The 24,487-nt window shown below is 55.7% G+C and overlaps 1 protein-coding gene across 2 annotated transcripts in view; it reads right to left on the bottom strand.

Annotated features, from left to right (window-relative positions):
• VAV2 (vav guanine nucleotide exchange factor 2) overlaps window positions 1-24,487 on the bottom strand; it is a 232,918-nt gene that overhangs the window by 172,713 nt on the left and 35,718 nt on the right. For both annotated transcript variants that reach the window (XM_033238640.1, XM_033238639.1), the window contains exon 2: window positions 8,497-8,613. In XM_033238640.1, coding sequence (XP_033094531.1) covers window positions 8,497-8,613 — 117 coding nt within the window. The remainder of the gene's footprint in view (window positions 1-8,496; window positions 8,614-24,487) is intronic.

Below are 24,487 nucleotides of genomic sequence, written 5' to 3'. Positions count from 1 at the left end.
GGGGACAGTCTTGAGCTTCATTTGACCCCTGCAGAAACAAAGGCTCAACGAGACCAAGTATCTGCAGAGTCCAACTTGCGTCCAGGTCTGACTGAAGGGAAGCTTTGCTCTCGCCCACCTCCTCCAGGGCCCACCTGGCTCCACGGAGCCTGGATGAGAGGAGGAACCAGAAGGCAGGTGCAGTGGACCACCTGGGGGGTTTCCCAGGGCTCTGAAACCAGGAAGGTTTCCAAGGGTCCATCTGGCTGCTGCCCAGGTCTCCCCAGGTGCCAGGGGCCAAGAGCAGAGGGAACCTGGCTGACTCGGGGGGGTCCCCTCTCAGCGCTCCTCCTGGGTTAAGGAAACCCTCTGGCCCTGTCCCAAAGGGAAGGCAAAAGAAAAAACCCAAGGGCCAGGGAGTGGAGACCGCCCTTAAGCAGCAGCTAAGGGCCATGAGCAGGGAAAATGTTGGCCAAACCAGCTCCGCCTCTACACGGGGCCATCCCTGGGAGAGGGAGAGAGTCTCACTCATAATAGCGTCCCTTTAACACACAGAGTGATCCTTTCCATGATTAAATCACAGAGGAAAGACTCCAGTGTTCAGTGCTGAATGCGGGCCAGAGCCAGCAGGCCTCGGGGCCAAAGCGCCAGAGTTTTCACTTTCTCACTCCTCTCTCCTACCATTAATTGCTCAGCAGCTAATCTGCGGGTCCCTGTGAGGGCAAAGACTATGTGAGTCTCTTCATTTTATCTCCAGCATAGTAAGTGCTTACTAAATACTTGGTAAATTATATGCTTAACAGAATGATAGATGGGTGGATGAATGAATGAATGGATGGATGGATGGGGATGGATGGATGGGTAGATGAATGGTGGATGGATGGATGGATGGGTGGATGGATGGATGGATAGGTGGATGGATGGATGGATGATGGATGAATGGATGAATGGGTAGGTGGGTGGATGGGTGGGTGGAAGGATGGGTGAATGGGTGGGTGGATGGATGGATGGATGGATGGGCGGATGGGTAGATGGGTAGATGGATGGATGAATGATTGATTGATGGATGGATGGATGGATGGATGGTGAGTGGGTGGATGGATGGACGAATGGATGGACAGATGGGTAGATGCGTAGATGGATGGATAGATGAATGATTGATGGATGGATAGATGTATGATTGATGGATGGATGGTTAGTGGGTGGATGGATGGATGGATAGATGGACAGATGGGTGGATGCATAGATGGATGGATAAATGAATGATTGATGGATGGATGGAGGGATGACTGGTGGATGGATGGGTGGAAGGATGGGTGAATGGGTGGGTGGATGGACGGATGGATGAATGATGGATGGATGGATGGATGGATGGATGGACCGACGGATGGGTAGATGGGTAGATGGATGGATAGATGAATGAATGATGAATGGATGGATAGATGGATGGTAAGGGGGTAGATGGATGGATGGATGGGTGGATGCGTAGATGGATAGATGAATGATTGATGGATGGATGGATGGATGAATGGTGGATGGATGGGTGAATGGGTGGGTGGATGGACAGATGGATGAATGATGGATGGATGGATGGATGGATGGACGGACGGACGGACGTATGGGTAGATGGATAGATAGATGAATGATTGATGGATGGATGGATGGATGGATGGAGAGTGAGTGGGTGGATGGATGGATGGATGGACAGATGGGTGGATGCATAGATGGATGGATAGATGAATGATTGATGGATGGATGGATGGCAAGTGGATGGATGGATGGATGGATGGACGGATGGATGGGTAGATGGATGGATAGATGAATGATGGATGGATGGTGAGTGGGTGGATGGATGAATGATGGATGAATGATTGATGGATGGATGAATGATGGATGAATGATTGATGGATGGATGGATGATGGATGGATGGATGGGTGGATGGATGGGTGAATTGGTGGGTGGATGGATGGATGATGGATGGATGGATGGATGATGGATGGATGGATGGATGGGTAGATGGATGGATAGATGAATGACTGATGGATGGATGGATGGATGATGGATAGATGGATGGATGGATGGGTAGATGAATGGATAGATGAATGGTGGATGGATGGATGGATGGTTGGATGATGGATAGATGGATGGAGGATGGATAGATGAATGATGGATGGATGGATGAATGATGGATAGATGAATGATGGATGGATGGGTGGATCGATGATGGATGGGTGGATGGATCGATGGATGGATGATGGATAGATAGATGGATGGATACATGGATGGAGGAGTGAATGAATGAATAAATGAATGGCTTTTGTCTTCCCAAGGAATGACTCCCACAACATGAGAGACTTGGGGAGCCGGGAGGCAGCTGTTTAGAAAATGAATGACAACAAACCAGAGCCTAGACAAGACCTGAAACACCACAAACCTCCTTAATAGGGGAAATGGCATTTCCTAAACCAACCAGAGATACCAGCCAGCTGTGATGGTGAATTTTAGGTGTCAGCTTGACTGGATGAAGGAATACCTGGAGAACCAGGGAAGCACTGTTTCTGGGTGTGGCTGTGTGGGTGTTTCCAGAGGAGACGGGCGTGTGAGCGGGTGACGAGATGGCCCTTCCTGTGGGTGGCACCATCCAACCGGCTAGGGGCTCAGACAGAACAAAAAGCCAGAGAAAATGTGATTCCCTCTTTCTCTCCTGGAGCTGGGACTCTTTGCCTCCTGCCCCTGGACATCAGAACTTCCGGCTTTGGTCTCCAAGACTTGCCCCACAGGTTCTCAGGCCTTTGGCCTTAGACTGAAGATCTCACCATTGCTTCCCCAGTTCTGAGGCTTTGGGACTGGGGCCAAGCCCTGTCACCCCCATTCCTGGGTCTCCAGCTCACAGAAAGCCTGTTAGGGGCCCCTGGGCCTCCACAGTCCCAAGAGCCGATGCTCCTAGTCGGTCCCTCTTGTCTGCCTCTACCCAGCTGCTTCTCTCTGGTCTCTGGAGGACCCTGATGAACACCAGTCCGTCAGGCTCCTTTCAGCCCTGAATGCTGTGAATATAACTAGGAATCGATCAACAAGGAGTAAGAGAATTAGCTCTGCCCCTGGTAGCCCTGGAGTCCCCAGCCCCACACCCCTCAGCTACCCCTGACCAGCCCCACCCATCCCAGACAACAGTCAGTTCTGACTGCAGAGCCTTGTGTTCTGGGGAGAAACAGCTGCCATCCTGCTCCTGGGCAGGCCACGGGTGGGAGGAACAGGGGGTGGGCGCACAGCCACCTCTTTGTGGTCTGAGGTTGCTGGAGGCCACCAAGCTCATTTGGAATGGCCAGGGTGTCCCTACTGGGCAGAGCTCATGAACAACAAAAGATGAATCTGGACATGTGGGAAACGCTCAGTAAACGCCCCAAATAAAGGAAAGGGGCATCCGCTCTTCACCTCTGTGGTGAGAAGGACACATCAGCCTTGCCCCTCCACACCCGCTCCTTGTGGTCAACAAGCTGGGAGTCCGGGAGGCCAGAGACCAGCAGCCTTGGCAAGTCCCCTCCCTGCTCAGACCCTTCCTCCCCTCTATCCATGGCAGGGGCTGGAACAAAATGCCCCGGCCCAGCAAGAGGTCCCCAGGAGTCTGAGCACCTGGGCAGACCAGGCCGCAGGGAGAAGCTGGGCTTTTGCTTGTGTTTTGTTTTTCCAGAGCACCTGTCCCAGAAAAGCCAGGAGGCACTGGCAGAGCAGAACTGTCAGGCTCCGGACTGTGGTGAATGTCCCAGCACCCCAGCCTCCGCTGGCCCCAGGCCAGCCTCCACTTGGAAGTGCTGACCACACCTTGACCATGGTAGGAAAAACATCCAGGGAAGGAAGAAAGCACCGCCACGGGCCGGGCGCGGTGGCTCACGCCTGTAATCCCAGCACTTTGGGAGGCCGAGACGGGCGGATCACGAGGTCAGGAGATCGAGGCCATCCTGGCTAACACGGTGAAACCCCGTCTCTACTAAAAAAAAATAAAAATAAATTTAAAAAATTAGCCGGGCAAGGTGGCAGGTGCCTGTAGTCCCAGCTACTCAGGAGGCTGAGGCAGAAGAATGGCGTAAACCCGGGAGGCGGAGCTTGCAGTGAGCTGAGATCCGGCCACTGCACTCCAGCCTGGGCAACAGAGCGAGACTCCGTCTCAAAAAAAAAGAAAAAGAAAGCACCGCCACGGAGAATAGGGCTGGCGGGGCTGAGGCCAGGCCCACTCTGGAGGGCAAGTGTGGGCTCCGGCTCCATTGCTCCCAAGGGCACCAGCACCCAGCACACGGTCCCAGGGGGTCCGGTCCCCAGCCAGCTGTCCCTGACACACCACAGGCCACATTCACACGGCCTCCAGGAGGCAAAGGGCGTGGCTCAGATGCGGAGACCAGAGTGGCAGGGCCCCGGGGCACATGCAGTGCTGAGACCCTGCACACATGGCTTGACCCACTCAAGGGACCTTTGAGGGTGGTACTGTCACCGCCATTTTACAAATGGGACTTAGAGAAGCTGACTCACTTGGCCGAGGCCGCACCCTGGAGATGGCAGGGCTGGGACTCAAAGCCAGCCAGCCGAGGTCCAAGTCCACGTGCTCAGCCACCTGCTCTGTCTCCAAAAGGTGCGGCCATTGTGTCTTTTTTTTTTTTTTTTTTAGGACAGTCTCACTCTCACTCAGGCTAAAGTGCAGTGGTATGATCTCTGCTCACTCCAACCTTCAACTCCTGGGCTCAAGCAACTCTCCTGCCTCAGTCTCCCAAGTGCTGGGATTACATACGCCCACCACCACACCCGGCTGATTTTTGTATTTTTATTAGAGACAGGGTTTCACCATGTTGACCAGACTGGTTTCAAACTCCTAACTTCAAACGATCCGCCCACCTCAGCCTTCCAAAGTGCTGAGATTATAGGCGTGAGCCACCACGCCCAGCCCAGCCATTGCATCTTTACAAATAAAATAATGCAAAGAAAAACGATAGGCGCTGCCATCTGTGTGTGGAAGTCTGGACATGTTTCAAGCGACCAGTGGGGGCAGCAGCAGCAATGACCTGTGCTTCACGAACACCTCCTGTGGGCCTCACCCAGGCTCCTCAGCTCAGCCCGGGGGTCTGCACGGTGACATCACCTCCATTCCCAGCACTCCACACCATGACTCATGGTCCAAACCCGCCGTCTACTCCCAGCTCCCCACAAGAAATGCCACAGCTTGGCCAGTACCACCACTGACCGCCACAGTGAGACATGGGGAGACCAGAGGCCGGCGCAAGAAGCCCCCTCTGCGGCCCCTCAGAGCTGCAGCCGCCTCACTGGAAACCACGGACGATGGCAAGGGCTGCCCATTTGCAAACTGCTTGGCCACACAGCTGGCAAAGTGAATAATGAGAGTTTAATCCAAATTTATGTACGTCTTACATCACTGCGTTCCGCCATAGCAAATTAAAAGCAAAATGAAATTATATACTGAATATGCTACATTTTAACTGTTGGCCAAGAATTAGGTTTGGCCAGGGTTCTCCTGTATTTTTCTCTCTAGAGTTATTATAAAAACCAGTTGCGTGTATAAGTACGTGTGTACATGTGAGACTATGTGTGTGTGAATGTGTGTGATACGTCTGTGCTGTGGGGCTGTCCGTGGATGTCTGTGTGAACGTGTATGGGTGACGATACGTCTGTGAATGTGTGTAAGTTGTGTGTGTCTGGGTGTGGGTGTGAATATGGAAGACGGGTTCAAGTGTGTGTATGTGCGTTTGCGTGTGGTGTGTCCATGGGTGTCTCTGTGAATGTGTGTGTGTGAGACTGTATGTCTGTGAATGAGTGTATGTGTGTATGTGAGCTGTGTGTGTCTGAGCCTGAGTGTGAACATGTATGGGGTTGGTGCAAGAGTGTGTGTGGTGTGTGTGTGTGTGTGTGTGTGTGTGTTCTGAAGGCCCTTCTTTTTTTTTTTTTTTTTTTTTTTTTGAGACGGAGTCTCGCTCTGTCGCCAGGCTGGAGTGCAGTGGCCGGATCTCAGCTCACTGCAAGCTCCGTCTCCCGGGTTTACGCCATTCTCCTGCCTCAGCCTCCCGAGTAGCTGGGACTACAGGCGCCCGCCACGTCGCCCGGCTAGTTTTTTGTATTTTTTTTTTTTTTAGTAGAGACGGGGTTTCACCAGGTTAGCCGGGATGGTCTCGATCTCCTGACCTCGTGATCCGCCCGCCTCGGCCTCCCAAAGTGCTGGGATTACAGGCTTGAGCCACCGCGCCCGGCCCTGAAGGCCCTTCTCTAAGTCCAGAACCATCAGCCTCTCCATTACACAGGGCCCTGCAGGCAAATTCATCTCTGCTGTTTGCAAGGAAGGAGTGGGAGAGAGTTCCAAACCATTTCAAAACAAATCTGTAATAATTGAGAAGCCACTTACAGGAAAGGAAACCAGCCCAGGCCATTCAAGCCTCCCTGACTCTAGGCCAGCAGGCAAGCCCTGGACAGCAGGACCCACGGGCCTCCACCAGGCATCAAACTCCCAGGCATGTGCGTTGCTGCAGGGGGGCCTCAGTGAGTCATTTAAGAGAGACAACCTTCTAAGAACTGGATGATTACACAGAGATGTGCTCATGAAGAGGTCCCTGGATCTCACGTCTAGAGAATTCCAGGAGCGAGAAAGGGGAGCGCCAGGTCCAGTGGCTCCTGGAAGGCCCTTGTTCCAGGTCCTGACCTGAGGCCGAGCAGCACTTCCACACCCTCCTCTTGGAACCGACTTCTCAGCACGCGCCACTGCAAACCCGAATTCCCTCTGCAACTCACAAATCATGCATTCACAGAGCATTTCCTTAGTCACCAAGTCCCTGAAAATGATGTGCAAATAAACCAGGCAGTAAATATCTTGTTATTTCCCATCGGCAGGTGGAAATCCACTCTCCTGGTGCTCCAGGAAGCAGTGTCTCCTAGAAGCAGCCCAACAGCAGGCAGGGGCCTGGGGCCTCCTCGGTCACTGTCAGCACCTCTGGCGTCCAGCCCCCGATCCACCAGGAAGCGATCGCGGCCCTGATCCCATCCATTTAAAAAGAGTAACCGTGGGCCGGGCGCGGTGGCTCAAGCCTGTAATTCCAGCACTTTGGGAGGCCGAGACGGGTGGATCACGAGGTCAGGAGATCAAGACCATCCTGGCTAACACGGTGAAACCCTGTCTCTACTAAAAATACAAAAAAACTAGCTGGGTGAGGTGGCGGGCGCCTGTAGTCCCAGCTACTCGGGAGGCTGAGGCAGGAGAATGGCGTGAACCTGGGAGGCAGAGCTTGCAGTGAGCTGAGATCCTGCCACTGCACTCCAGCCTGGGCGACAGAGCCAGACTCCGTTTCAAAAAAAAAAAAAGAGTAACCGTGGAGCTGCTGGGCTCTGGAAGGCAGGTGGCCCGAGTCCCTCTGTGCCCAGGCTCACAAGTGTCAGGCCTCTGAGCCCAAGCCAAGCCATCACATCCCCTGTGACTTGCACGTATATGCCCAGATGGCCTGAAGTAACTGAGGAATGGCAAAAGAAGTGAAAATGCCCTGCCCCTGCCTTAACTGATGACATTTCACCACAAAAGAAGTGAAAATGGCCAGTCCTTGCCTTAAGTGATGACATTACCTTGTGGAAGTCCTTTTCCTGGCTCATCCTGGCTCAGAAAACTCCCCCACTGAGCAGCTTGTGACCCCCACTCCTGCCCGCCAGAGAACAACCCCCTTTGACTGTAATTTTCCTTTACCTACCCAAATCCTATAAAACGGCCCCACCCCATCTCCCTTCGCTGACTCTCTTCGGACTCAGCCCGCCTGCACCCAGGTGATTAAAAAGCTTTCTTGCTCACACAAAGCCTGTTTGGTGGTCTCTTCACACGGACGCGCATGACAACCAGGAGGCCACCAATGAACTACAGCCTCCCGGGCCCTTTGCACCTGCCAGCCTCAGGGTCCCGTCATGTGCATCAGCCGGGCTCCTGCAGGACTGGTACCACGTGAGGCTTCCTGAGAACACAGACACTTCCCGGGGTCACCATTGGAGAATCACCCCCTCTTTGCCCAACACCTGCGTGGAGTCAGAAACAGCTCTGCTTGTCCCGGGATAACCGAGAGAATCCATTCACAGAGCACAAAGTAGACGCTTTTCCCAGTGTCCCTGAGATGGCCCATTCTCAGAGGAAGAATAGAGATTCGGGGCAGGAGGTAAATGCTCAGGGTCCTCTGGCTAGAACCGAAGGGCCAGGGTTGTCTGCACTCTGCTCTTCCCCCACCCGCCTGAATTCACCATGCCTGGCCTCACCCTGACTGGAGAGAGAAACGGGCCATCCCACTGTTCCAGCCCTGACACACACAAATCTGGCTTCCACACCTTCCTGTTTGTAACACAACCTGCCTGCACCTCCCGGACACGAGGATGCAGAAATCCACTGGCTCTGTGCTGGAGCCAGTCAGGCTGCTCCATGGATCTGCCCCACCAGCCACTGAGCCGGCAAATCGGCCACCACGGCTGGGCAACTGGGGCTGGAGAAAGTGACTGCTCACCTTTCCAAAGTCTCGCACATCGAAGAGGTCAAAGGGGTCAAACAGCTCGCTGTTCCTTAATCCAAATTTATCATGGCAGACTTTCAGGAAGGTCCGTATGTTCTTCAAACACAGGAACTAGAGAGAGAAAACAAAGGGTAGGGAAAAACTTATTAAAACTGTAAGCTCTGTAAAAAACCATAACAGCAACAGCAGCAAGCTCTGGCTTCCGTGTGCCAGCACATCCAAGCTCATTCCTGTTTTCTCAAGGAGGAAATGGGCTCAGAGAGACGACGAAACCCCCCATCCCAAGGCTGTTGGGTGAGAAGCAAGGCCTGGATGGAAGCAGACAGCCCAGCCCCACGTCCGAGTGTGTACCCACCACTGCCCCCGGCCTCCTCATCACACAGCTGCAAAACCCCCAAGGCCTTTGCATTCAGAAGACACGCCACTCCCCATAACGGTTAGTCAGGGCGGCAAGGCAGCACCCTCCATGCCATCCAACCCAGCCCTCCCAAGCGCACCCAGCACACGTCAAGGCCGACAGTCACGGCTGAAGCAGAATAGGGCAGCCTTGAGTCAACAAGAATGGCTGGTGCATGCTCACGTGGGCACATGCACAGGCGTGCGCACACACACGAGGCTTCTGACAACACCAACACATCCCTCCTACTCACGGGTGACAAAGCCAACAGCCAGGGGCCACCCCCAGGAAGCCATGGAGGACCCAGAGAGTGGCAGGTGCCAACCACAGTGGAAGGGTGGAGGGAGCACAAAAGCCAGAAATCCCAAATCAACGCGTGGGCCATCTCCTCTCTGCCCACTGCCAACCAGTGAGCTCTCGGCCCTCACCGCACCTGACGTGCCACCGGGACGGCAGGCTTGGCGGGGCGGAATGGCCATCTGCCCAGTCCTTGTGGAGAAATAGCTGGTAAGGAAACTTATAAGGCAGCAGGTGAGATGGCCCGGGGGGCAGGATGTGGAGTCACTCAGGCCCGGGTTGGAATCCTGTCTGCTGACTCCAGCAGGGAGACCAGGGAGAGTGGCCAGACCAGGCCTGGTTTCCCACCGCCACCTGCCTCACAGGGTTAATCACGTGCCCTGATGACCAGAGTGGGCAGTGGGGTGTGGGAGCCGTCAGCCCCCCAGTCCAGCTCAGCATAGGGATGCACAAGGGGAAGCCGCGGCACACATGGCCCAAGAAGAGCCTGGGATTGTCATCCTCATCAGTAACCGTCCCCTACCGACAAACTACCCAGCTCCAAGAGAAGTTCAGAGAGCCTGCCCCTGCTCACTGGAAATTGAGAGGAATGGACAGATTTAGATATAGTGCAGGTCAGAATCAGAGCCTAAGAGCGTGAAGTAAGCAGCACTGAGAATGCCCTGGGAGTGCAGGGTCCCTCAGCCAGGACACACGCCCCTGCTGGCCCCTTCCTCCGCCTCACAGCAGGCAGTGCTCACCCCAGCCCCCTCTGCCTCAGGCCACTCCTCCCATCCTGGCAGGGGTCGGCGGCTGTTCATAGACAACAGACTCATTTGTTTTATCCTATAGTCCCTCTCCGTGTGTGTGTGTGTGTGTGTGTGTGTGTGTTTCTGAACACTCGAGATTAACTGCAGTAATGGTACTCCTTCATCCCTAAATACCTGAGTGTGTATTTCCTAAGAACAAGGACATCCTCTTCCATAATCACAGTACCTATGGCAAAACCAGGAAACTAACATGGACCCCACGTGGTTATCTTATCTATAGACCTTACTTGCATTTCCTTAATACATAAAGCACAACCAAAATGTCCTTTATAGTTAAAAGAAAAAAAAAAAACTGGCCCACGTTCCAATCTGGGATCACACACAGTGTACGCCGCCATGCCTCTTCAGTCTCCATTAATCTGGTACAATCTTCTCCAACAGGATTTTCTGGAATGATAGGAATGTTCTATCCACGTGCCGTCCAGTGGGGCAGCCACTAGATGCCTGTGCCCACCGAAAACTTGAAATGTGGCTAGTAAGGCCGGGTGCAGTGGCTCACACCTGTAACCTCAGCACTTTGGAAGGCTGAGGCAGGAGGATCACCTGAGGTCAGGAGTTCAAGACTAGCCTTCCCAACATGGTGAAACCTCGTCTCTACTAAAAATACAAAAATTACCCAGGCACGGTGGCTCATGCCTGTAGTCCCAGCTACTCGGGAGGCTGCGGCAAGAGAATCACTTGCACCCAAGAGGTGGAGGTTGCAGTAAGCCGAGATCGCACCACTGCACTCCAGCCTGGGTGACAGAGCGAGACTCTGTCTCAAAAAAAAAAAAAGGTGGCTACTGAAAAACTGGATTGCTAATTTTAAATTAAATTTTAAAGCTACATGTGGCTAGTAACTGCTAGTTTAGACAATGTGGATCTAAAACACTCCATGATCTTTGTTTTTCACAACCTGTTAATTCTTTTTTTTGAGATGGAGTCTTGCTCTCTCGCCCGGGCTGGAGTGCAGTGGCCGGATCTCAGCTCACTGCAAGCTCCGCCTCCCGGGTTTATGCCATTCTCCTGCCTCAGCCTCCGGAGTAGCTGGGACTACAGGCGCCGCCACCTCGCCCGGCTAGTTTTTGTATTTTTAGTAGAGACGGGGTTTCACCATGTTAGCCAGGATGGTCTCGATCTCCTGACCTCGTGATCCGCCCGTCTCAGCCTCCCAAAGTGCTGGGATTACAGGCTTGAGCCACCGCGCCCGGCCACGACCTGTTAATTCTGAAGAATATAGACACGAAAGGACAAATCCTGTGTGATTCTTTATTTTTTTTGAGACGGAATTTCGCCCTTGTTGCCCAGGCTGGACTGTAATGGCGCGATCTCGGCTCACCACAACCTCTGCCTCCTGGGTTCAAGCAATTCTCCTGCCTGAGGTTCCTGAGTAGCTGGGATTACAGGCATGTGCCACCAAGCCCGGCTAATTTTTGTATTTTTAGTAGAGATGGAGTTTCTCCATGTTGGTCAGGCTGGTCTCCAACTCTCGACCTCAGGTGATCCGCCTGCCTCGGCCTCCCAAAGTGCTGGGATTACGGGCATGAGCCACTGTGCCTGGCCATGGTTCCACTTTCATGAGGCCCCCGGAGTCGTCAGATCCACAGAGAGAGAAAGCAGAATGGCGGGCGCCCTCGAAGGGCTGGGCGACAGGGTGTTGTGGTTTTGTGGGGAACAGAGCTCTCGCTTGGGAAGATGAGAGAGTCCTGTGGATGGTGGTGGTGGCGCCTGCCAACAAAGTGAATGTGTTTGATGCTACTGGACAGTGGCCTAGAGAAAAACTGGAGAAGATGCCGAGTTTTATGTTATGTGTATTTTACCACAATAAAAAGATTAATTAGAAGAGAGACAGAGAGACATGGAGACACAGACCCACGAGGAGGGCATGTGACGATGGGCCCCTTTCCTTAGCAACTGGGAGTGATGCAGCTGTGGGCCAGCCACACCAAGGGTGGCCACTGCTGACAGAAGCAGGAGAGGGTGTGGGACGGGTTCTCCCTGGAGGCCCCAGAGGAACTGTTGCTGCTGCACACAATTGATTCAGGCTTCTGGTCTGCAGCCCTAGGAATAATAAGGTTCTGCTGCTTAAAGCCACCACGTCCATGGCGCTTGGTGAGGGCAGCGCCAGACACTGGAGCTGGGAGTGGGCCTGCGCCGGGGAACGAGCTGCACCCTCTCGCTCGTCTGTACTGCCGCGTGCGCTGTGGCTTCCAGCCCGGCGCGACTATTTTTTGCATATGGCTCGTCTGTAATTTCCACGAAGCATTTATTTTCATTCTTCCTCAGCCTCCCAAGTTTAGAGTTAATTACACAGATCCCAACCATAATCACAGCCGGCCAGGCCCAGGCTTCCTTTCGGGCGCAGGATGGGGCCAGAGCACCCCTTTCCCGTGGGCCCAGCAACTGCTGTGCCTGGCCCGGCCCCACTCGTGGCCACTCTGGTCACCCTAACCTTTAAGAAGTCCTCCTGGTGCAGCTCTGGGCCCAACCCAGGGTGGTCTCTGCAAAACTGAGCCACACAGGCTGATGCAGATGGCAGGAACAGGGACCATATGGACAGGGATGACAGAGACCGGGACGAAGCCTGGGCACCACGTCAGCCTCCACCTCAAAGGAGGCCGCACAGGGCCCGGCCTCCCTTCAGTGAGCGTTTCCTGTGCTTTCTACAGTTCATCCCATTTTCCACGAAGGGAAACTGAGGCACAGAGCGTTAAGGACGTGGGCACCTGATCAGAGGGCAGCAGCGCGAAGAATGAAGCTACGTCGGCATTGGCCAGGGCCAAGGCCCTCTGAGAGGACGGGTGTGTGAGCAGGCACCAGGTCCCTCCTGCCATCCCTGAGCCCCTTTCCTCGGTGGCCCAGTCTGCAAGGTCTGTGGTCGCCCTGGAGCCAATCAGAGCCTCAAGGTCCAGGTTCTAGACAGAGACCCCGACGGTTGGCAGGGACTGGACCCAAGGCTGAGGTTGCCGCAAGTGCGTCTTGGCCACAGGGGCCCACTGAGGACACAGGCCGAGGGACAGTGGGTAAGGGAGGCCCAGATGGTGGTCAGTGCCAGGTGAAAAGTCCCCTGTCCATGCTCAAGCTGTGGGGGCTGGCTTCAGCTGTCACCTGTGGCTGCAGGAGCAAGTGGCATTCTCTCTCATTGATCCAACCTGGACTTCGGGACCCCCCCCCCAACAAAGGCAGCCACTGCTTGCCCCAGCATCCTGGACTGTAAGTCCAGCTGAGTGGTCACAGCAAGGGTCTGTCCCCAGAAAACAAGCCCTGTGACAAGGGTCCCAGGGTGAGTGGCCTCTCCCCCAGGCTGGCGGCTATGGGGTTCCCACTGTGTTTGCTTAGGGCACTCTGAGCGGGCATGGGCTACCCCACCTCCCACTGTCCACAGTCCCAGACTGCAGGGAGGGCTCCTGCCCCTGGGCCCTAAGAATCCCTTGTCCAGGCCCTGTCGCTGCAACGAGAGGCGGCGCGTACTGTGCCCTGGAAACGTCAGCCCCTTTCTCTCCAGCCCATTCATCGGCAGCCACGGATCTAATCGGCTGAAATCGGATTAGTGTGGTGACACAGGCTCCATGCCCAGCCACCCACCTCCCCAGGCTCAGCTGCACTGTCCTTCAGCTCTTGCAAGGCGCCAGGGCGGGGCGTCACAGACAGGACAGGCAGGGCAGGGCCAGAGAGCCAAGACCCCAGAGCCAGGACCCAGGGTCTGAGCCACAGATGAGGCCCTACGGCACCCTGGAGGGCAAGTTTCATGGCCACGCTCACATGCTCACAGGACGGTCACGTCTCTTTAGAGTCTCTGAAACAATCTACTGTGATGGGGACACAATGGCAGGGACAGGCCTGTCTGCCCTGCAGAACCCACGGCAGCCCACCAACAGCAGGGGTGCCCTTCAGCCTATGTGAGCCCTTCCACTGCCCCTTACTGGCAACGGGTGACCGGCAGTGCTGGAGTGGGACACAGGACAGGCCTGCCCCGCCCTCCAGAGCTGACATCTAGCTGGCATGCCCTGAGAGGGCTACAAAAGGGGAAACTAAGCCAGGGGAGGCAAATCTACTTGCCTGAGTCACACAGCCAGCAGGCCTCAGCTGGGGAATTGCAGTTTGGACACAGGTGGCTTGGGCATCAACCCCTGGGCGATGGGGATGGAGTAATGGCAGAGCTTGATGATGACCACAGGCAGGGTGGATGCCAACGTGCACCAACAGCCAACGCACTCACCACCTGCAGCCAACTCACTCACCACCTGCACAGCCTGTGAGGTGTGCACGGGCCCATTACACAGACAGACAACCAAGGCTCCAAGCAGTGAGCTCATGGGTAGGCCCAGGATTCCGGGGCAAAAGGAGTGGCCAGGATGCGAAAGGGCAGCAGGCCCCTGCCTAAGGAGATGCGAGAAAGTCCTGTCTCACCAAGGATGGTGGCACAAGGCCTGGATCTTCAAGGCAGGTGCCACACAGTCTCAGGAGCTGACGCCCCGGCCCCAGCTGGACCACGCAGGAGGAAGGTGGGGCTGGGCTGACCTTTATGGGAGGTGACCCTCGCTGCTCCCTCCTCCCAGGAGAGCTCAGGCAAGTCTCCTCATCTGCACAGTAAGGCTCTGGCACAGAGCTCCAGGTCCTTCTGGCCATGACTGGCTGCGCATCAGGCTCTGGCACAGAGCTCCAGGTCCTTCCGGCCACGACTGGCTGCGCATCTCGGTGCGCTGACTCAGTGATCACAGGCGCTCCACGGTCGCCAGGTTTTCCAGAAGGCCAGGCGCTTGACTAAGAGCTCCCTTGCGTCACTGCAGCAATTCCTAATTTATAGATGAGGAAACTGAGGTTTCAGGAGGTCACCTGGCCTGCCCAAGGTCACTAGCAAGGATGTAACCGAGCTAACAACAGATCTGGGATGGTTTGACCCCCAAGGCCAGACTGCTGGCCTTATCCCATCTGTGGGTTTCTGGGCAGGGAAATCTCATTATTTTTTTTCCTTTTTTAAGATGACAACAGTACTTTGAGGAAAATCCGGTCTGTTCAGAGGAGATGGGGAGGTGCTGAGTGTAGGAGCGGGCCTTTGGCCTTGAGGGGCAGGCTCCACCCACAGAAACCAAGGCTTGGGAATGAGGCCAGAGAGGAGGGGGCTGAACTGGTTGATCGGCATACAATAACTAACTAGCATGCATGCCCCGTTTCACAGCCCACTAGCACTTTCACATCCACATTTGCTCCGTCCCCACAAACAACTTGTATTTTGAGCCCCCTCGTTTGCAGATGTGGAAAAGGAGGCACCAGAAGGCAGGCGACCCGCAATCTGAACCCAGGCCCAGTACCTCTCAGGATGCTCCCAGCCTCTGGCAGGCCCATCCCCGGGAAAATCCCTTCGGCTGCCCCACCAGGAAGGTCAGGGGCCCGGGTGTCCTTAGTCCCAGGAGTGACACTCAGCTGGAGGTGGGGTCCCACAGGGAAAGCCCCAAGCTGGGGTCTCCAGATCGCCTGGCCCAACCTTCCCCATCCATGTAGATTGTCACCAACAGGCAGGACTTCTCCCAGGCCTCTGGCTGGCATCCCTGAACCACCCACTCCTGTCCCGCACAGTCCCACCTCCCCGACCCGGCCTCTTGCACACAGCCACATTCCAGTGCAGACCCCACAGCAGGTGCTCCAGGTGGGGACAACCCAGGCCTGCTCCTCCTCAACAGCCACACAGCTTCTCTGTACCTCAGTTTCTCAATCTGTAAAATGGGCAAGGAGAACCCTGCCCTCTGATTTCCACGATGCTGGAACTCTCACTCAAAATAAAAAGAGACTGTACTGAGGCCATCTCACTGGGGAAGTCCAGAAATCCCCTGAGACATTGGTCACTGGAAGAGCCGGCAGGGGGGTTGGGGGGACACAGTTGGCTGGAGCTGAGGAGCACCCACACTGCACGAGAACCTGGGCCCTTCACCACCATGGTCCCACTCTGGAGCTGTTAGCCCACCACCCCGCTGGCCTTTAGTTCGTAGCAGAGCTCCTCAAGGCAGGTGCCAGGGACTAGGGGAGGGACATAGGCTGACAAGGGACTTCTAGGGCCTGGCCTCAGGCTCTTTGCTCATGGCCAGAGCAGCCCAGCAACTGGGAGGTGAAGACCCCCGCCCCATGTGCCCCTTGCTGCAAAAAGGAATCTGGGCACTACACCCCCCAAAGAAACAGGACACCATAGCTTTTGGGCCTCAGGAGAACAGGCACTCTCTTTTCAAGCCCTTGGGTCTTTCTGAGCAAGTCGGGGTCTCCGTGTGCGGCCTCCACGCTCTGCAGCAAAGGCTCCAGGAAGTACCCACAGACATAGTGCGATTTCTTGAAATACTTCAACAAGTGTTACTAACACTGCGCTTAGCAGAGACTGACTGCATGCCCAGCTGCTCTGCTTCCGGCTGGAGTGGCACTGACTCCCTGGGGCCACGCTGCTGCGCCGTGCTCATCAGAAGCTCTGACTGGCACCTGAGGATGTCTTTGATCAATAAAAAATGGGGAAACAAATTAATTTCCTGTTTTATTTATGCCAAGCTCATTCCAAAAGCCACTTAAAATAGCTTGATTACTATTCAACAGATGCAGCTTGATGGAATGGATCAAATTTGGGGCCCATCAGGTAGATAAACAGGTGACCCTGGGTGACAGGCTGGCCAGGGGCTCACGGGGACAGGAGTTGAGGCCGTTTGCTCCCTCTGGGTCCCAAATACCCTGGACAATGCCTAGCCCATCGCAGGGGCTCAGTATCTGGTAGACGAACAAATGAACAAATGAATTAATGAATGAACAAGTGAATGAATGTCTAGGAAGCGCCCTTAGGTGCCCTCTGACTGCTGACACCTCTCAAAGGGCCCTGCTTTCCCATCAAGCAGCAGAGAGTCCACGAAGCCTTCCAAGGTGTCCGGGGTCTCCAAGGACAGTCACTGCTGCTTAGGTGGCAACCCTCACTTCCAGAGGCATCTCTTCCAAAAACAAGCATGCAGGTGGAACTTAGCGTCTGGCCTCGACCCCTTATTCCTGCACACATCAATGTCACCTGCACAACTCTACACACCAGCCCACCAGGGACCCCTTAGCTGGTCAGATCCAATAACCATTCTAGCGGGATGGTGGTCCTTTATCGCCCATTTTACAGATGAGGAGACCGAGACTCAGGGACGTCTGCATCTGCATTAAAACTGGTCTGTCTGTTCCCAGCACTTTGGGAGGCCGAGACGGGCAGATCACAAGGTCAGGAGATCGAGACCATCCTGGCTAACCCGGTGAAACCCCGTCTCTACTAAAAAACACAAAAAACTAGCCGGGCGAGGTGGCGGGCACCTGTAGTCCTAGCTACTCGGGAGGCTGAGGCAGGAGAATGGCATGAACCCGAAAGGCAGAGCTTGCAGTGAGCTGAGATCCAGCCACTGCACTCCAGTTTGGGCGACAGAGCGAGACTCCGTCTCAAAGAAAAAAAAAAACAAAAAACTGGTCTGTCGTCGGGCACGGTGGCTCACACCTATAATCCTGGCACTTTGAGAGGCTGAGGCGGGTGGATCACCTGAGGTCGGGAGTTTGAGACTAGCCTGACCAACATGGTGAAACCCCATCTCTACTAAAAATACAAAATTAGCTGGGTGTGGTGGTACAGGCCTGTAATCCCAGCTACTTAGGAGGCTGAGGCAGGAGAATCGCTTGAACTCGGGAGGTGGAGGTTGCAGTGTGCGGATATCGTGCCATTGCACTCCAGCCTGGGCAACAATAGTGAAACTCCATCTCAAAAAAAAAAAAAAAACTGGTCTAACTTGACAGTCATCATCAACACTGAGAGGCTTCCCAGGCCATCACCAGGGCCCCTGCGCCGAGGTCTTTGTGTGTGTGTGTGAGAGACAGTCTCACTGCATCAACCAGGCTGGAGTACAGTGACGTGATCTCAGCTCACTGCAACCTTCGCTTCCCAGGTTCAAGCGATCCTCCCACCTCAGCCTCCCAAGCAGCTGGGACTACAGGCCTGTGCTACCATGACGAGCTAATTTTTCTATTTTTAGTAGAGATGGGGTTTCCCCACGTTGGCCAGGCTGGTCTCAAACTCCTGGCCTCAACTGATCCACCTGCCTTGGCCTCCCAAAGTGCTGGGATTACAGGCAAGAGCAACTATGCCCAGACCCCACTGAGCCCTTAAAGAGACACTGCAGTGCAGGGCTCCCAAGGCAGATGTCCAAGGCCACTCCAGCTCATTCGCTGCTCCAGGCAGGGAAAGCACAGCTCAGCCAGGGATTGACTGAGGAGTGTCGCGAGTCGATTTTGTCTGGACGATTGAACATGAACCTTCCTTCACTCAGGCCCATTTCCTCAGCTGCGCACGCACCAGGGCCAAGGCACCAGGCCAGCAGGCTGAGTGATGAACCCGATCTGCCTTTGCCCATGCCCCGAAGCCCTCCAAGGACCCACCTCTGCTGCTGACAGTGGGTTTAAGTCAAGGCGGGAGGTATAAAGAGTGGCCCACGTAATCAGGACTTCAAGGTCAGGGTCAAACCACAGGTTTTCTATAAAGCTAGCAGGAAATTGCTTTTCTAGTATTTCTCTTTATAACCATCTTCCCTGAGCCGGCTTCTGAGTGCCGGAGGGTTCAAATCCTACTCTCCTGCCGCCTGGCTCTGAGCGATTAGCCCAGACGCACGCCTGCGCCTCGGCCCTCCGGGTTGCTCTCACAGGACCTCAGTCCCTCCTCTCTGCTGCAGCTCACAAGCCATCTGTGAAACAGGCTCTTGTCTCTGCCGCCTCATTTTCTCCATTTCTTCCCTCTTCCGGAAAGTAGCCTCCAAGGTCAACACCAGGACACGCGCACGCTCTCCGGGGCACCCTCTCTCCAGCGCAATTGGGCAATCCAACTCCAGACGGACCCAAGCAGAGCGCGCGATTCTTCCCGTTCCCCGCCGCCCACTAAAATTAAAGCCAAGTGGATCCCTTCGCAGCCAGCAGACACCGGATGATCGCTCTCCAGTCTGAAGGAACGATTCTCGCTATTATCCCTTCCTGCTGGGCTAAAAATATTGAAGGAAAAATGCAACTGCAGCACCAGAAAGCTTCCCAAGCCTGAGGGTGAAAATGAGCCTCCTCCTATGATTGCAAACCAAAGGCAGGCACGGCCCTTGGCTATGGAGGCAGCAAGGTGGGAGGCGGCCTCTTCCCCTGCCGAAGGCCACAAGCCAGCCACGCGACAGCAAAGTGTCAAAAACTCTTCTTAGCCAATTGCCAAACGGGCAACTATGGGGGCTGGAGACAAGAGCTGGCACCCAGCAGGATCAGAGCAGGAGTGGGCCAGGCACTGTGGGGCTTTCAGCCTGAAAAAGTCCCTCACGCCCACCATGTCCCCATTTGGAGCTCCTGCTGGAGCCTCTCCTGCAGGTGCCTACAAAGCCCCACCCACCGGGGAGTGGCTGTCACCTGCCAGGCAACCCCAGCTGGACCCAATGTGGCACCTCCACCCCAGCAGTCCCTGTGCTTCGTGAGGCCCATATGTGGGCGCTGGGACCGCTAGACTGGAGCCCCTCTCAGCCTGGACCCCTGGGACCTGCCCTTCACCTCTCAGAGCCTCAGTCTCCTCACCTGTCAAGCAGAGGTGGCAGTCATACCCACAGCAGCTGACACCAGACCACAGCTGGGTCACTCACCTTGTGCTGGGGACAGGGCTTTTAGGCTGTGGGGCTCTGCTACAGGAACATGATCCCCAAGGCAGAGGCGTTTTCCCCATTTTACAGACAAGCAGAGTGCGGCTTCAGGAAGTGTAGTGATCTGCCCAGAGGCTTAGGCAGCAGCTCAGGATGCTATAGCAAAATCCCATAACCCGGGGAGCTTATAAACCACAGGGACGGTTTCTTTCTTGCAGTTCCAGAGCCTGGAAGCCTAGTGCCAGCATGGTCAGGTTCCAGTGGCTTCTCCTATGTACCCTTACATAGCAGAGTGTAGAGAGAAGCAGTCCCTCCTAGTACTCTTAAAAGAGACCATTTTATTCACGAAGGGTACCCTCTTACGACCTCATCTAAACCCAATTACCTCAAAAGGCCCCAGCTCCTAATAATATCACATTTTGGGGTAGGATTTCAGCACAGGAGTTTTGGGGAGACACAAACATTCAGTCCATAACAGCAAGTGTAATGGGTTGAATGGGTGGGTTCCAAAGAGGCAGGCCTGCATCCAGACGCTGAGAAGCCTATTTGTGACCGTATTTGGAAAAACAGTCTTTGCAGGTAAAATTAAATTGATGCTCTCAAGCCTGGGCGCAGTGGCTCACGTCTATAGTCCCATCACTTTAGGAGATCGAGGCAAGCAGATCATGAGGTCAGGAGTTCAAGACCAGCCTGATCAACGTGGTGAAACCCTGTCTCTACTAAAGATACAAAAAATTAGCCAGGCGTGGTGGCAGGCACCTGTAATCCTAGCTACTCAGGAGGCTGAGGCAGGAGAATCGCTTGAACCCCGGAGGTGGAGATTGCAGTGAGCCAAGATCTCACCACTGCACTCCAGCCTGGGCAACAGAGCGAGACTCCATCTCAAAAAAAACAAAAACAAAAACAAAACAAAAAAAAAACCTGTGGCTCTCGAGATAAGATGATCCCAGATTACCCGGTGGGCCCTAAATCCAAGTGTCCCTAGAAGAGAAGACAGAAGACAAGAGGTCGTGTGACGACAGAGGCACAGATTGGGATGATGCGGCCACAAGCCAAGGAGTGCCTGGGGCCACCAGAATCTTGAAGAGGCAGGATGGATCCTCCCCTAGAGCCTGTGGAGGGAGCACAGTCCCACTGACACCTAGAACCTGGAGGGAGCACAGCCCCCACTGACACCCAGAACCTGGAGGGAGCACGGCCCCCACTGACACCTAGAACCTGGAGGGAGCACGGCCCCCGCTGACACCCAGAACCTGGAGGGAGCACGGCCCCCGCTGACACCTAGAACCTGGAGGGAGCACGGCCCCCGCTGACACCTAGAACCTGGAGGGAGCACGGCCCCTGCTGACACCTGCACAACCTGGAGGGAGCACGGCCCCCGCTGACACCTAGAACCTGGAGGGAGCACGGCCCCCGCTGACACCTAGAACCTGGAGGGAGCACCGCCCCACTGACACCTATACAACCTGGAGGGAGCACGGCCCCCACTGACACCTAGAACCTGGAGGGAGCACCGCCCCACTGACACCTAGAACCTGGAGGGAGCATGGCCCCCGCTGACACCTAGAACCTGGAGGGAGCACCGCCCCACTGACACCTGTACAACCTGGAGGGAGCACGGCCCCCGCTGACACCTAGAACCTGGAGGAAGCACAGCCCCAATGACACCTACAACCTGGAGGGAGCACGGCCCCACTGACACCTAGAACCTGCAGAAGGAGCACGGCCTGCCAACATCTAGAAGCTCTGGAGACAGCACAGCCCTGCCAACACCTAGAGGTTCCAGAGGGAGCACAGCCCTGCTGACACCTTGGTTTCAGACTTGTGGCCTCCAGAGCTGCTGCTGGAAGGCAGTGGTCTCTGGTTCTTTGTTGGGCAACTCTGGTGGCCAGCTGGTGGCAGGCAGTCCTGTGCCCTTGGCGTTGTGCCCCCCAAGCCCACCACAACAGGCACTTGGAACGGCTGTGGGATGAATGGGCACACAATGGAATGAATAGGGCTTGGATGAGAAACTGAGGCAGGAGTTCTCCTGGTTTCTTCTGCCCTTTGTCCTTGTTCATGCCAGCATGGGTTCCGCAATGCCCTGCACCCCTGGCTCAGAGTTGGGAGACCCTGGACCCTGGGCCTGGCACACTGGGGCCCTCTGAAAATGTGGTTTTGACCCGCAGGCCCAATTCAGGGCTCTTTGGGAAGCAAAGTCCCCAGAGGGATTCTGGGAAGTCAGTGAGCACCTGTGTGGGACCTCAGACCCAGCTCCCTCTAACCACCATGGGGCCCAGCTTCAGACACCCTTGAGTGGGGACAGGGGACTCAGGCAAAGGGTGGGGCACCTTTCCCGCAGGGAGACGCAGGTTCAAATCCTGAAGGACCCCCACACCCACCCTGGGAAACCCAGCTCCCACGACCCCGGCTCCAGGCTAACCACACGTCTCACACTCCTGGGCCTACCTGTCCAACAGCTGCCTCCCTGTCTCCGCAGAAGGCACCTAGCCCGAGTTCCCCAAAACCAAGACCTATGTGCCTCCACCCCTAGGTGTCCTCCCTCTGCAGAAGCACCCACTACTTGCCAGAGGCTGCAGCCAGCACCTGACAGGCAGCGCCTCCCACCACCCCTTGTACAGGCAGGGGGCCCCCACATGTGGTACAACACAAGCACAGGTGTGACATTCTGAAGATCCCAGCACCATAAACGTCAAGGGATCTAAAACGCCCTTCTCACGTGCAACAAACACGGCCGATGCTGCCACCGAGAGCACCGCGCCTCTCAGCTGCTGGGGAGACACTCCATGGTGAGCACCCACCATTTCGAAAAGATAAGAGTCAATTGTTATGTTCTGTTACCATCCCAGTCGTGTCTAGGGATTTCTAGCAGCGGAGTGTGCCTGGTGTTAAGAGGCTGTCCCCACGGGCACACACCACAGCTAATGTCCCTCCGTCCATCTGTCCATCTGCCCACCAGCACCTGCTGAGGGCCTGTGGCCCCGCACGCATGGCCCAGGCTGCCAATTCAGTTCTGTCACCGTGGGGGGGCAAGGCACAAAGAGGACAAAGTGCGTGCGAGACGCCCACCAGGAAGGTGTCTGTACTTCAGGGAGTTTTCTCGCCTGGTGCTGGGAAGGACCCAAAGTGCCCAGGGCCGCAGCAGCACATCACAGGTGCACAGTGTAACTGAGCGAAATCCACGCGTGCCTGAAGGCTTCCAGAGGCGACATCCCAGGTCCAGCCATGGAAGACTGGGGGAAGCAGGAGCCGTGGCACTGCAGCCAAGCACTTACATGTGCCGCACACCTGCGGGGGGAGCGGGCGATGCTGCTGACACTCGAGCAGGGCAGGGTCCGTGATGTGCCTGTCCTCATGTGCATGCATGTGGGGCGTCCATGCACATACACGTGGGGGTATGCAGGTGCTTAGGGGTGTACAGGCGTGCGTGCATTCATGTGTGTGCACATGTGAGTATGTGTGCATGCTCGTGATGTGTGTATGTAACAGTGTATGTATGTGTGGTGTGTGTGTCTGCATTATGATAAATAAAGCTAAGAAAAATACATCTGCAGGAGGGCAAGGACCGAGATAAATCATTCTGAACTCCAAACAGGTGGAGAGTAAGATGTAAACAGATTTTTCCTGTTGTTTAAATGTACTTCGTTTTCATTATACTGCTGTTTGCCTGCAATGAACGCAAGTGTAGTGAGGTGAGGAAAAAGGAAGGCAGACACTCCTTCCTCTGGCTACCCCACAGACACCCACACTATGAGAAACTAGGGCGCCCCTGCAGGAGGGAGGCAACGGTGAGGTCGCCTCCAGGCTCGGCCGGGGGTGTAGGCAGGGCAGAACCTGACCAGGCCATTTCCAGCCAGACTTTGCTTCCTGTGGGGTGCTCCTGCCCCTTCAGGTCCTAACCCTTTAATCACTCAGGTTCTGGGTACCCCACGGGGAGCAACACAGCCATGCCACCCTCGAGAAGCCCAGCCAGGGAGGGTGGCTCCATGCCCGACGCCAAGGCGAGGCTCCTGGCTGCGGAAGCTGAGTCAGAAGCATGGCCCCCACACTCCTCCTCGCTCCCCCCCATGCTCTTCCCCACTCCCCCCCTCCTCCCCACCCCCGTTTCTCTCCACTACCCCCATACTCCTCCCCACTCCCCGTGCCACACTCCCCCAACGCTCCTCCTCAGTCCCCCCACACCCCCCACACTCCTCCCCATTCCCCCATGCTCCTCCCCACTCCCCGTGCCACACTCCCTCCACTCCCCCAACGCTCCTCCTCAGTCCCCCCACACCCCCCACACTCCTCCCCATTCCCCCATGCTCCTCCACACTCCCCACAGTCCTCCTCACCCCCACGCTCCTTCCCCTCCCCCCACTCCTCTCCACTCCTCCTCACTCCCCATGGTACACCCCACCCCCTTGCTTCTCCCCACTCCCCCCATGCTCCTCCCCACACCCCCACTCCTCCCCACTCCCCCCACCACGCTCCTCCCCACTACCTCCCACTCCCCCCACACTGCTACCACTCCAACACCCCCCATGCTCCTCCCCACTCCCCTCCACTTCCACTCCACTCCACTCCCACCCCTACTCCTCCCCACTGCTCCCCACAGCTCTGACCTCTGCCAGCCTGAGGGAGGCCTCTAAACCCTCCAGCTCAGGCTGCTCAGTGAAGCTCAGTTCCCGCCTTTTCTGTTCAGCACAAGGGCAGGGCCCCAGCTGGAAGCCCTTGCTCTGGGGAACTCTCAGACGGGCAGCAAGCACCTCACTGCCCATCTGCTCCTTTCCTGCTTACTCACAGAGTCAAGACCTGGAGCCCACGGGGCCGAGAGGCACAAAGCACAGCTTCCTGAGTGACCTTGGACAAGTCACTAA

This window comes from Trachypithecus francoisi, unplaced genomic scaffold (assembly GCF_009764315.1).
Source record: "Trachypithecus francoisi isolate TF-2019V2 unplaced genomic scaffold, Tfra_2.0 Lachesis_group16, whole genome shotgun sequence".
Classification (NCBI taxonomy): domain Eukaryota; kingdom Metazoa; phylum Chordata; class Mammalia; order Primates; family Cercopithecidae; genus Trachypithecus; species Trachypithecus francoisi.
Note: the sequence above shows the minus strand (reverse complement) of the source record. Positions and strands in the feature narration are given on the sequence as shown.